This window comes from Cetorhinus maximus, chromosome 9 (assembly GCF_964194155.1).
Source record: "Cetorhinus maximus chromosome 9, sCetMax3.hap1.1, whole genome shotgun sequence".
NCBI classification, from domain to species: domain Eukaryota; kingdom Metazoa; phylum Chordata; class Chondrichthyes; order Lamniformes; family Cetorhinidae; genus Cetorhinus; species Cetorhinus maximus.
In genome coordinates, this window is record NC_135887.1 from 9,726,869 (window position 1) to 9,739,465 (window position 12,597).

Consider the following 12,597-nt stretch of genomic DNA (forward strand, 5'->3'; position numbering starts at 1 on the left):
AAACTTAACTTGCATGCACAATTTACAACAACCATGTTCTCAGTGGAAAGGTAAACTGCAGTTCTTATCAATCTAAAATACAAATTCAAAAGGTTTTGTGTTAATAATTGAAAACAAAAGCCAATCAACTAAACCCGAAAAGTATTTACGTGACTACTGCCTGTAAAAGCACTTAGCATTTTGCTCTTAAAAGTTAATGCAGACTTAGTGGCTCTGATGCATATAAATAATAAAACACAAATGGTCACATTTCACCAGGTTCTGCTTCAGAGTTTTATTCAGGAGTTTCTGGTGTGTTTTGGAGGATAGAGTGAATCTAATGGTTTTCATCTTTCACAAACTCTTGTTGAATGCATATGCATTGGCAGCATCCATTTTGATTGCTAAATTCAGCTCCTGTCCCAAGCTTCAAGACTGCCAAATTTTCTTTTAAATTAAAATTATAGAATGAAGCATGTACCCTGGGCAGCCGGCAATTATAAAATGGATTGTGATTGTAAGGGCATTTATGATGACTGATATTGCCTAACCATTTTTCTTATGTTGGTTTGTTGTTAGCATTTTCACATCATCAATCCCCAGAGGATATAACAGCAATGGTGACATGTGGGAAATGTGTGTTGCAGCATTTCCACTCCACATTTTCTTGACTGTCACTGAATCAAAAAAATTACAGCATAGGAGGTGGCCATTCAGCCCATTATGCCTCTTCCACCTGAAAAAGAGCTGCCCAGCCTAATCTCACTTTTCAGCTCTTGGCCCACAACTTTGTATGTTATTGTACTTCAAGTCCATATCAAAGTGCTTTTTAATGCAATCAGTGTTTTTCCCCCACCACTCTTAGAAGCAGTGAGTTCAAGACCTCCAACGTCCTCTGGATGAAAAAAAATTCTCTTCGACCTCCCTTTAATCTGGTTTACAATTACTTTAAATCTATGCCCCGGGCTACTGACCTCTGTTATAGGAAATAGGTCATTCCAAATCACTCCATCCAGGCCTCTTAATTTTTATATATCTCAAGCTCCCCCTTCAGTCTCCCCATTCTGAAGAAAACAACCCCACCCTATTGAATCTCTCCTCCGAGCTAAAACTTTCCAGTCCTGGCAACATCCTTCAAAATCACCCAAAATCAATCCTCTCCGATTGTGATCACATCCCCCCGTAACATGGTGACCAGAAATGCACTCCATATTCTAGCTGTGGTCTAACTAGCTTTTTGTACAGTTCTAGCACAAGCTCCTCTTATGTTCTATGCCTCAGCTAATAAAAGAAAGTATCTTCTTAGCCAACTTATCTCACGATCAGAGATCTGCGGACATGCACCGCAAGGTTGCTCTGCTCCTCTACACTTGTGTCCTACCAGCTATTGTGTATTACCTTGCCTTGTTTGCTCTCCCAAATTCATTACCTCAATTCTCCAGACTGAATTCCATTTGACAGCTTTCTGTCCACCCGGCCAGTTTATTAATAGCTTCCTGCAGTCTTTCTTTTCTTTCCATCAACCACATGGTTAATTTTTGTACCATCTGCAAACATTTCAGTCATGCCCCTACATTTAAGTCTAAATGACTGATGTATATTACAAGCAACAAGGGACCCTGTGCAGAACCCCACTGAAAACAGCCTTTCAAGTCACAAAAACACTCAACCAATACCATTTGCTTCTTGCTACTGGGCCAATTTTGGGTCCAACTTGACACTTACTCCTGGATCCTTTTGGTTTTTACTTATCTGACCAGTCTACCAATGGGACCTTGTCAAAAGCCTTGGCAAAATCTATGTAGGTTGCATAGTAAAGAGACTCTTACAGGCAGCTTTACTCTTCCATCATAAGTTGTTAAAGCAAATATTCAAAAGCAACTTAGAAAAAAAGGAAAGGGAGATGTCTAAATGCTTAATTGAAAACTGAGAATGCTGAACTACTGCAAATGAAAACAAAAACATGAAAATGAGCTCTATCAGGAAAAGAAAGCTAACATTAGGGGTGGGCCTTCCAACGATTCACAGAGTGTTTATAAGGTCAACAAAATAACACTAAAATGGTGGCAAGCACAAAAGTGAGAGAAAAAGCTGTTCATTGCACATCATTCAAGACAGTTGTTTCACTGATATGGTTATACAATGGAATACGCGAGATTCACCAATAATCCATTTCATCATATTGTCAACAGCCTACATTTAAATATATTATATAGGTTAGAAATATGGATGTTTCAGCATCACACCACAGGGAATTATGGGAACAGGGATAAAGAAATTCCAGTAATTCTTGCATTCATACACAAGCTCGCTGCATTGCTCAAGTTAAAATGTCAGTTAAAGGGTGATCAACTCAGAGGGGGTGGGCTGCCAGAGCGGTGCAAACAGGCAAACAGGAGGAGAGCGCGTGCATGAGATCTAAAGGACCAAATTATGGGAAAAACAGTGTCCCGGCAGCATTCGACCCAGGACACAGGATAATGGCCTCAATTATGGGACAATCCCACCAAATACAGGACATTTGGTCACCCTGCTTAGTTATGTTACAACCATGTAAACATCTTAACTATCCATATCTTCCACAGAAGATGCTAGTTAATGGAGGGCCCATTATCCAGAATACTTAGCTCAAAGGAACAATTAGTCACATACACTACTGATACACATGGATGGAAAAAAAATTGAACAATTTTTTTTTTGCTTTGCAGACATAATTCTCAGACAGCACTGCAATAGATCTGCAAGTAACTTTGCAATTATTAAACTTTAAGCAAATTTCCCGCGTGTACTTGTACTTGGGCCTTTTGTGATATGTCCCACCACCCCCACCCAATCCATGGACAAAGCACATGTTGCTTCCTTAAAGTTTGTATTAAATCTTCCACTACTACACAAGAACTAGACCTTTTGAACTCAATGGGTCAGCTTTGGTAAATCAGATTATACTATTAGTTCTTAAGCACTTGCTTACCAACTGAAGTAAGCACTTCAATTTAATGCTGGGCTGTTAATGACAACATCTAGATAAACTAACATTTTGCCACATATATGCATTAATTTTGTGTACACAGTTAAGGATCCTTTCTACAAGGAAATGTTGAGCTGTTGCATAGAATATGCAGTTCAGTAAACTTGATAACTAAAAAAAGTGTTTTAGCTGTAGAATTATTCAGCATTCAATTGTACAGGAAGGAGTTTGCAGTTTACAATTGCTGCCAGGAGATAATCTACAAAACATTGCCAACTCTTGTAATGATGTTATAGTCACTGGTAGTGGGAAATGGAAAAATGCAAACTTGTGATTTAATTAACCCAGGACTAGGCTTAGCCACTGACCCAATGACAGAGAGAGAGAATACCAAACATGTACAAATACAACGGTTGGAATTTTTACCTACTGTAGAGAAAAATACAACTTATATAGTATTCTCCCACAGCATCAAATTATGCACTTTACATGGTACAACGGCTGATTTTTGGGTAAGAGATGTAACTATTAAGAACCACTCACTAAAAAAAAGCATCTAAGCAAAAGAATGTTGCTAGCAGAGGTGTGATAGCAATATAGCTAACAATCTAATTTAGCAATTCTAAACACTGAAGCTTATCAGAGGGCCAGAGTTCAAATATGAACTGGAGAAATGAACACTTACTTGAGTAACTTCTAAACTTAAATTTCATTACATGGAGGGAAAATACCATACATCAAGTCATGCTAGGCTATCTCACTACAGAAGCATTGCCTACAAGTCAACCCTCTCCTCAGCCAACTGCACACAAGGGCACTTGCAGCAGCTGGATACGGAAATCAATTGTGGTATCCCCACTGCTAATCCAACTGAAATCGAGCAGCTCTACATAAACACAACATTCAATCCAGGATTGTCTTGGTCCATATGTCTCAGTTGCCTTCCTACTAAGGATAGAGGGGGAGGAAAGATTCAGACACGAAATGCAAAAATGATTTTTGTTTTAAAAAAAAGCAGCATGTTCCTACTAAAAGCAATTCGGGGGAGGTGTGGCGTAGTGGTAATGTCACTGGACTCAATCCCACAACGGCAGCTGGTAGAAATTAAATTAAATTAATCTGGAATATAAAGCTAGTTTCAGTAATCATGACCATCAATCTACCAATTGTCATAAAAGCCCACCTGGTTCACCAACGTCCCTTTAGGGAAGGAAATCTGGTCTGGCCTACATGAAACTCCAGACCCACAGCAATATGGTTGACTCTTAACTGACCTCTAAAATAGCTGAGCAAGCCACTCAGTTCAATGGCAATTAGGGATGGGCAACAAATGCTGGCCTTGCCAGCCATGCCCAGACCCCATTAAAGATTTTTTTTAAAATCACAAACATTGGCTAGAAATTTCATCAGAACAATAATACATACACCGAGTCGAACAATATTGCTAATAATTTCAGGAGACAATGAAAGCAACATATATACTGATTGGTTGTATTGATCATGAAGGACAAAGAAACAGCTTTAAAATACACATTGAAGGAAACACTTGAAAGCTATGGCAGAATATTACCTTTGTAATGGCTTGATTTTTCCCATAAAGAATACAAAGAAACTCTGCAAATGCCAAAAGCAGCTCTGTCCCAACAGGTGCATTCCCATGGACTCCAGCAACAAATTTAATCTTTGGTTCCGTAAGTTCTTTTGCTCCAGGTTTATTCGATATTTCCAGGGCCCAAATATGGCGAACTTCCACACTCTGGCCCAAACTTTATCAACATGAAAAATAAATAAAATGTAAGTCCATTCTAGAATAAATCTGTATAGATATCCTTGTTTATATTTTGATGATGCTTTGTCTTTAATACAAACGTCAGTCACTGTATGTCCCCATGAAGTATCCGAAGTGCTGAACATTTCATCTATAGTTTCCTTAAAAATCACCTTCCAGTCTTTATCCCCAAAACCTACCTTCATTCCTGAAAGCTGCTTCGAAGTGTTTCAATGCAACATGAAACAGTAACTAAAATATCCAGTAGTTTAAGATAACTTGGATTGTAAAGCTATATTTAGAATCATTACACTGCTACAGCACAGTAACGGAAAAGTCACCCATTGAACCTGTACTGGTACTTTTCTTTAATTAGATAGTTAGTCTAATCCCTCTACTTTTACATTCCCATACTCTACAATTTCCTAATTTTCCAAGAAACTCCTCTAACTTTATGTTAGAAGAATTTATGGATTCTTGCTAAAGCAAATTCCATTTTATAACCACCCTGTGAAAGAGGATTTTCTTCCTCTTAACATCCTCTAAGTCTTTGTGCCCATCTTAAATTTGTGCACTCTTGTTACTGTCTCACTGAGAAATGGAAGCAATTTATCAGGATTCTGCATAGTTCTGAAGATAATCATTAAGGCCCCTTTAACCTTTTGAATTATAGTGAAGCAAGCAATACCTTCTCATGTCTCCCTTCATCACTAACTCCTGATCACTGATAAAATCCTAGGAAACTATCTTGCTCCTTTTTATACCCTTCTTATAATAGGCTGCTGAAAACTGCAACCAACCTGCACTTAATTAAGCTATTATGATGTTAAACCCTTGCCTTTGTATTCAACACCTCTTTTAAAAAAAGACTTTGGTTTTTCACTTAAATGTCCATGCCTACTTCTGCAGGCATCTTTAATGGTCTGCATATCAGCAAACTAAGGTTTATTAGTTCCTTTGTTCCTCTTTTCCATTTCAAAGGTTACTGTTTCAAGTGTATTTAATTTCCTTATTTTTATTTCATAGGTTTTGACATTGACTTGTCTTTTATCTGCCCATCCGGCTAGCTATGTCCTTTAATTTTCCATGGTTTTTAAATCTCAATTTGTCACACCACCAAATTTGGTGTCAATAGCAAATGTTGTTTTGTCTCCAATTCCCAAGTCCATACCATTTCCATGTATAGCAAACAAGGGCAGGTCTAACGCAGGCATCTGGCGAACACCATCACACCTTTTTCAATCTGAGAAAATACCTTCTATCCTTAGGTGTTCTCCCATTCAACCATCTCTGTCCACATGATCACATTCCCTTGAATTCGGTGTACCATTACCTTTGCCACATGTCTCATGTGTTACCTTACCAAATATTCTGGGAAAATCCATATTACTATCTAGTGCATTTTGCTCATCTGTTATTCAAAAGAATTATATGCAGCTGGTCAAGATGGACTTGGTTTGTAGATATACAATTATTGGTTTAGACTAACTCAACTTTCCAAGTGTTTTAGTTTGTAGAGATAGCTTTGGATGACGAGGGTCAGTGTCTGAATGCAAGTTTCTACTTATGGCACAAAGATAGATGTAATAGTTAACCAAGATTGCCTATCATTTTTATACAGCAGAAAGTACAATACAGTCCCCTCTCAAAAGTAACTTTTAATTATAATTATACTCTCTCACCAAAAGGAGAACTCATGAAACTAGTACATACATAGAATGTGCAGTACAAAACAGGGGTCAACCAACTCAAATGGTCCAAGACTGTTCTTAAGCTCCACATAAGCCTTCTCCAACCCCTCTTCGTTTCATTAGCATAACCTTCTCTTCCTTTCTCTCAGATTTAGTCTTGTTTCCCCTCAAATGCAGTTACTCTATACGCTTCAACTATTCCTCATGGAAGTGAGTGGGCAAAAATTTGTCAGATGGAGTATAATGTGGGAAAATGTGAAATTGTCCACTTTGGCAAGAACAACAGAAAAGCAGCATATTATTTGAATGGAGAGAGATTACAAAACTCTGAAGTACAGAGGGATCTGAATGTCGTGGTACATGACTCTCAAAAGGTTAGTATGCTGGTACAGCAAGTGATCAGGAAGGCAAATGGAATGTTGTAGTTTATTGCAAGGCGAATAGAATAAAAAAGGAGGGATCTTTTGGTTCAATTAGACAGGGCCTTGGTGAAATCACATCTGGGGTACTGTGTAGATTTTTCATTTCCTTATTTAAGAAAGGATATGAACGCACTAGAAGCAGTTCAAAGAAGGTTCACTTGACTGATACCTGGTATGGGGTGGTGGGGGCGGGGGAGATTATCTTATGAGGAAAGGTTGGGTCTGTGTCCACTGGAGTTAAGAAGAATGAGAGGTGACCTTATTGAAACACACAAGATCCGGAGGAGACTTGACAAGATGGATGCTGAAAAGATGTTTCCTCGTGTGACAGAGACTAGAACTAGGGGACACAGTTTTAAAATAAGGGGTCTCCCATTTAAGATGGAGATGAAGAGAATTTTTTTTCTCTCAGAGGGTCATGAGGCTTTGGAACTCTCTTCCCCAGAGAGCAGTGGAGGCAGGGTCATTGAATATTTTTAGGGCTGAGGTAGATAGGTTGTGACTAAGAAGGGAGTCAAAGGTAATTACGGATAGGTGGGAAGGTGTTCAATCTTCCTGACTCTATTATAGCATGATTCTTGTAAATCTTTTCTGCACCCTCTCCAGAGTTTCTACATCTTTTTTATAATACAGAGATTAGAACTTTACGCGGTATGGTTCTCATTGGCAATTAGAATTTATGGTATTTTCAACAAGTTTATATAAAAGGTTATGTTGCAGAATTTATCTTATAACCTTTTTATTAAATATACATTTTAAGGCTGCAGTATCCTATTTTCATGATAAACTTGGCAGGTTTAAAATTCAGTTCAATTCAAAAGAAACTTAGCCAATTAGCCAAGCTTCTCCAATATAACCAGGACCAAAATGTTTATTTAAATAGAATGGCAAACAGCTCATGGTAGATAGGTGCTTAATAAAGAGTCTACACTGAACTGTGAAGCATGAATCAATGATAACAACACACCAAATCATTGTCCTTCTGGAATGGAATATTGCATTGCACATTGTAGTACTGTGCACGATATAACTTTGCTAACTCCAAAAAAAATTGCAAGGAAAGGAATTCTAAATTGAGAATTATTGGGGTGAATTACAGAAGGATATACATTGCCAAATTAACTATAGACCCCAACACAGGAGTGATTAAAGACTAATCGAAAAACTGACTGGTACTAACTCCTAATAAATGACCAATGCTGCTCATTCAGACAAACTTCTCACAAAATCACAAAGTTACTGTTCAAACACAAGAGGAGATACCAAGTCAAATATGGAAAAATACAGGAGCTGAATGTGTAGTTATTAGAATGGATAAAATACAAAAAATTATATGCTGTATGTAACTTTTGCACAATAAATTCTTTACTGTGCATAATTGCTTTTTGGTAACTAGGGTTTACAGAAAATATTTAATGAGTGGAAGTAAATGGAGATGCTCCAGGACCCATTATACACTAGTGGAAGCTGTACTTAAGTATTTAATATTGTAAAACTCCTCAAATATTAGAACCTAAGTGCAGTAGAATCAGATAGAAGTAGCAACCTGATGTGAAGTGACGGAGAAGTTAAATCCTGACTCTAGTTTCGATTTTGGAGGGGTGGAGAAAACGACAAGAAAGTATAGTCCACTCCTATGTTACACAAAACATCACGGAATTTCTGACATGGTCAAAGTTTACAAATATGAATACACATTTGTGATGCCACACAAATACCAAGGAAATAAGGATTTATACATAAAATAAACTAACAAGGAACAAAGGATTTATTAAAGCACAATGTAGCTCAACTGGAATTTATCCTAAGTATTGAAATAAAGCACCAGGATTAAGAAGCTATTATTAACTGTCTAGTCATAGACTATTGGGAAAGACTTGATGGGAGTTGTCTCCCCAATCAAAAATGCTAATCTTCTCAGCCTAGTGGCAAAGGAGTACTAACATATAAGTAAGATAAGCAAGTAATTAGCCAACGAACACAAAGGACCATAAGCATAAGGACCTCAATATCCCATGCGCCAAGTTACAAATCTCAACATTGTTATCACAAGGAGACAATGAGCAGTAACCAGGGACTTTTCCCACAGGAACAGCAACTTTGGACAGCTCTCTAACATCGTCCACCTAATAGTTAAGCAGAGAGATCCAGAGGAAAAAATATAATACCCACCTGGTCAAATTAGTAATTGCTGGGTAGTTACTGTGTAACCCACGCAAAGCTTCAGACAGGTCTTTGTAGTCGTGGTAACGGTCGAGACTGAGATCAACACGTGCAGATGAAATCAGGTGGTTCAATCCTTCTTCAGAGGACAAACTCCTTACAAGTTGTTGTAACTCCTCCCCAGGCTCTGCTGAAGAGTTTGTCATGCCTTGATCACCAATGCTGACATAGTCATCTGTAACACGCGAAAGAGTGAAATTGACTTCTACAGCCTCTTCCACTACAGTCACATTCCTTGTCATTGGGATATACCTGTAATAAATGAGGTTGCGACTATTAAAACATTGCAAAAAAAATGGTTTGAAATTTTTGGACATTTGTGATTAGAAACTTCTTTCTCAAAAATATTTCTCCTGATTTTCTTATGACAATGTAATCTTGATAACTGAATAGTCACAATTAACTTTAACCAAAATTTTTGTAGAGCATTAATATTATGCTAAAATTATCCAGCAGAATTTACAAATTATGAAAGTGTACCTAAAATTAAGACACAGATCAGAAGTACCAAAGAAACACCTATTTAAAAAAAAGTTTTCTCACTGGCTTGTAATGGAACCAAGTTTGGCTTTGTTTTATTATATATTGAAAGATGTTCCAAATAGAATTTGTTCTTCAGCAGTCAATGTTTCTGGAATATGGTGCTGATCCCGCCTCAAGTACAACATTTCAATTCCATATCAAATGGTCCATTCTCTTTGACACACTATAATAACTAACTGCCTTTCCTGCACAAATGCCAACTCAACTACCTTAGAATTAAGCATGTTGTGATATGATTTCATATAATTGTAATTCTATATTACTTGTAATGATGCAAGTAATAAAGAGAACAGAATCTTTACTTTTGTGCCAATCGCAGTCATGTGATTTATATATAGCACATTTCATTATTTCTCACCCTAGGGCTGAAGCAGTAATTTTATAGACACCAGGAACAAGCAGACGCCAGTAATCTCCATCTTTAGCAGATCTCACTGGATGGTTCACTTCAGCGACAATAATGGTAGCGTTGTAAATCCCCTTTCTGTTGGTAGCATCAAGTACAAATCCTTTCACACCTTTGTGGACCTAATGTTAAAACATTAACCAAAATCGATCAGTTTGAGTATGAGTGCAGCAAAATGGGTCAGCAGTTACAATGTTATCTTCATCAGCCACCAGTGTAGATTTTCAGCAAAGGATTAAATAGCATATAATTGGTGAACAAAAATATTTTGCGTTATGAAATTGTTTGCTTGCAAATAAAATGAAGAAATCAGCAATTTTTAAAATTACAGATGTTAATATTGCTGCATTACAAATTTGAAGGATGATTTAAATACTTATCTCCCTAAATCTAGATTAGCCATCACCCCTTCTTTCTAGGTGGCAGAGGTTGCAGGGTTTCAAAGGTGCTTTTGAAGGAGCCTTGGTGAGCTGCTGCAGTGCATCTTGTATAATAGAACAAAGTGTTGCCACTGTGCATTGGTAGTGGAGGAATATTTATGGGGTGCTGATCAAGCAGGTTGCTGTGTCCTGGAATGCACTGAGCTTCTTGAGTGTTATTGGGGCTGCACGTCCAGACAAGTGGAGAGTATTCCATCACACTCCTGACTTGTGCCTTGATGATGGTGGAGAGGCTTTGAGGAGTCAGGAGGTGAGTTACTCGCTGCAGAATTCCCAGCCTCTGATCTGCACTTGTAGCTATAGTAATTACATGGCTAGTGAAGTTAAGTTTTTGGTCAATGGTGATCCCCAGCATATTGATGGTGACGGATTCAGTGATGGTAATGCCATTGAATGTCAAGTGGAGATGGTTATATTCTCTCTTGCTGGAGATGGTCATTGCCTGGCCCTTGAGTGGTAAGTAACATTCGTGCTACACATCAGCCCAAGCATGAACGTTTTCCAGATTTTGCTGTATATGGACATGAACTCCTTCAGTCTCTGAGGAGTCGCAAGCTTGTGAATTACACCGAACACAGTGCAATCATCAGTGAACATCCCCACTGCTGACCTTATGATGGAGAAAAGGTCATTGATGAAGTAGTTAAAGATGAGTAGACCTACAATATTACCCTGAGGAACTCCTGGGGCTGAGATGATTGGCCTCCCACAACCATCTTCCTTTGTGCTATGCAAGACTCCAACCAGTGGAGAGTTTCCCCACTGAATCTCATTGACTTCAATTTTTTTTAGGGCTCCTTGATGCCACACTTGGTCAAGTGCTGCCTTGATGTCAAGGATAGTCCACTCACCTCTACTTGTACATGCCGCCTGACATGCTGAGTGTTTCCAGTGCCTTCAGACTTCCAGCATGTGCAGTATTTTGCTTTTATACCCAACTGCCTACTCAGGTAGATGTAAAAGATCCCATGGCACTGTTTTCAAAGAGGAGGGGAGCTATCCTCGGTGTCCTGGTCAATATTTGTCTCTCAATCAACATCACACATGAAATAATGACAAGATAATCAGTTTCATATTGTTGTTTGCGGAAATATGCTGTACGCATATTGGCTGTGTTTCCTACATTACAACAGTGTCTACACCTCAAAAGTACTTCACTTGCTGTAAAGTACTTCACTGACTTTTAAGCATCCCATGCTCCTGAAAAGCACTGTATAAATGCAAATCTTTCTTTTTAATACAACGCTGTTTCACATCAGGTTACTCCTTTTTGGCAGGGAGAGGGAAAGATACAGTGTTACTAAGATGTTAAATGTACTTAGTTTTCTAATTTGTTTTAATGGTAGCCTCAGGGAGGGATGCAGCACACTAGTATCAATCAGGTATGGCACTGGAGTCCTGTTTATAACTATTACTTCACACACAAACAAATAAGAAAGACTTTGTTTGATCAGCCTCAACCTACCTGTTTTATAAACTGAAGGAGGGACCTTTTATTTTGCTTCCAATACTTTGGTAGATCCCCAGCAAAGGGGAATTTAACACAGCCCAATTCAATAGTAACTTCAAAGCAGTTTGTATGAAGGTAATTCCAGTCTTGCATACCACCTGAGGAGCAAGAATTTATTTATTTCATCAAACAGCTCAGCAGTTTCAGAAAAGAGAGTGACTCAGAGCAAAATATTTCATAACAAATTTCAAAAAAAAACCTTATCGATAGCCTCTGACAAATCTTCAGTTTAATCAAAGATTTGATTTAAAGGGGGATTTAACTTTTTAAAAAAAATAAATAAATGCAATCCTTTGGTTGAATATTCTATACAACATTGTCCTGCATTATAAAGTCCAAGTGTACATTTAAAAAGTGTTTGCTTTAACTTACAGGTTGTCACGGTAGAAAGTTATACAACTAGTCAAGGAACAGAAAGTTGATTGTATCTGTACTACACTGCTGTTTTCAACCTTCTCAATGAAACTACTAAGATACATTTTGCCATAGCACAACAGCATAGTTTAGCACAGGCTGTGGAGAATATTTTTAAAATTGGAATGAAATACATCCTAGATACACCATGACAGAAATATAGTCCATTGTTCATTGGTGCTCCAAGCTAGCTTTACCCCATCTTCAAGTCAGTTTTATCCTATCACAGGCAT

The 12,597-nt window shown here is 37.9% G+C and overlaps 1 protein-coding gene across 2 annotated transcripts in view; it reads right to left on the minus strand.

The window, feature by feature from the left end:
- LOC144684354 (carboxypeptidase D-like) overlaps nt 1-12,597 on the minus strand; it is a 68,314-nt gene that overhangs the window by 15,188 nt on the left and 40,529 nt on the right. For both annotated transcript variants that reach the window (XM_078548021.1, XM_078548022.1), the window contains 4 exons: nt 11,906-12,048; nt 9,953-10,122; nt 9,001-9,303; nt 4,518-4,713 (listed from right to left, as the gene is read on the minus strand). In XM_078548021.1, coding sequence (XP_078404147.1) covers nt 4,518-4,713; nt 9,001-9,303; nt 9,953-10,122; nt 11,906-12,048 — 812 coding nt within the window. The remainder of the gene's footprint in view (nt 1-4,517; nt 4,714-9,000; nt 9,304-9,952; nt 10,123-11,905; nt 12,049-12,597) is intronic.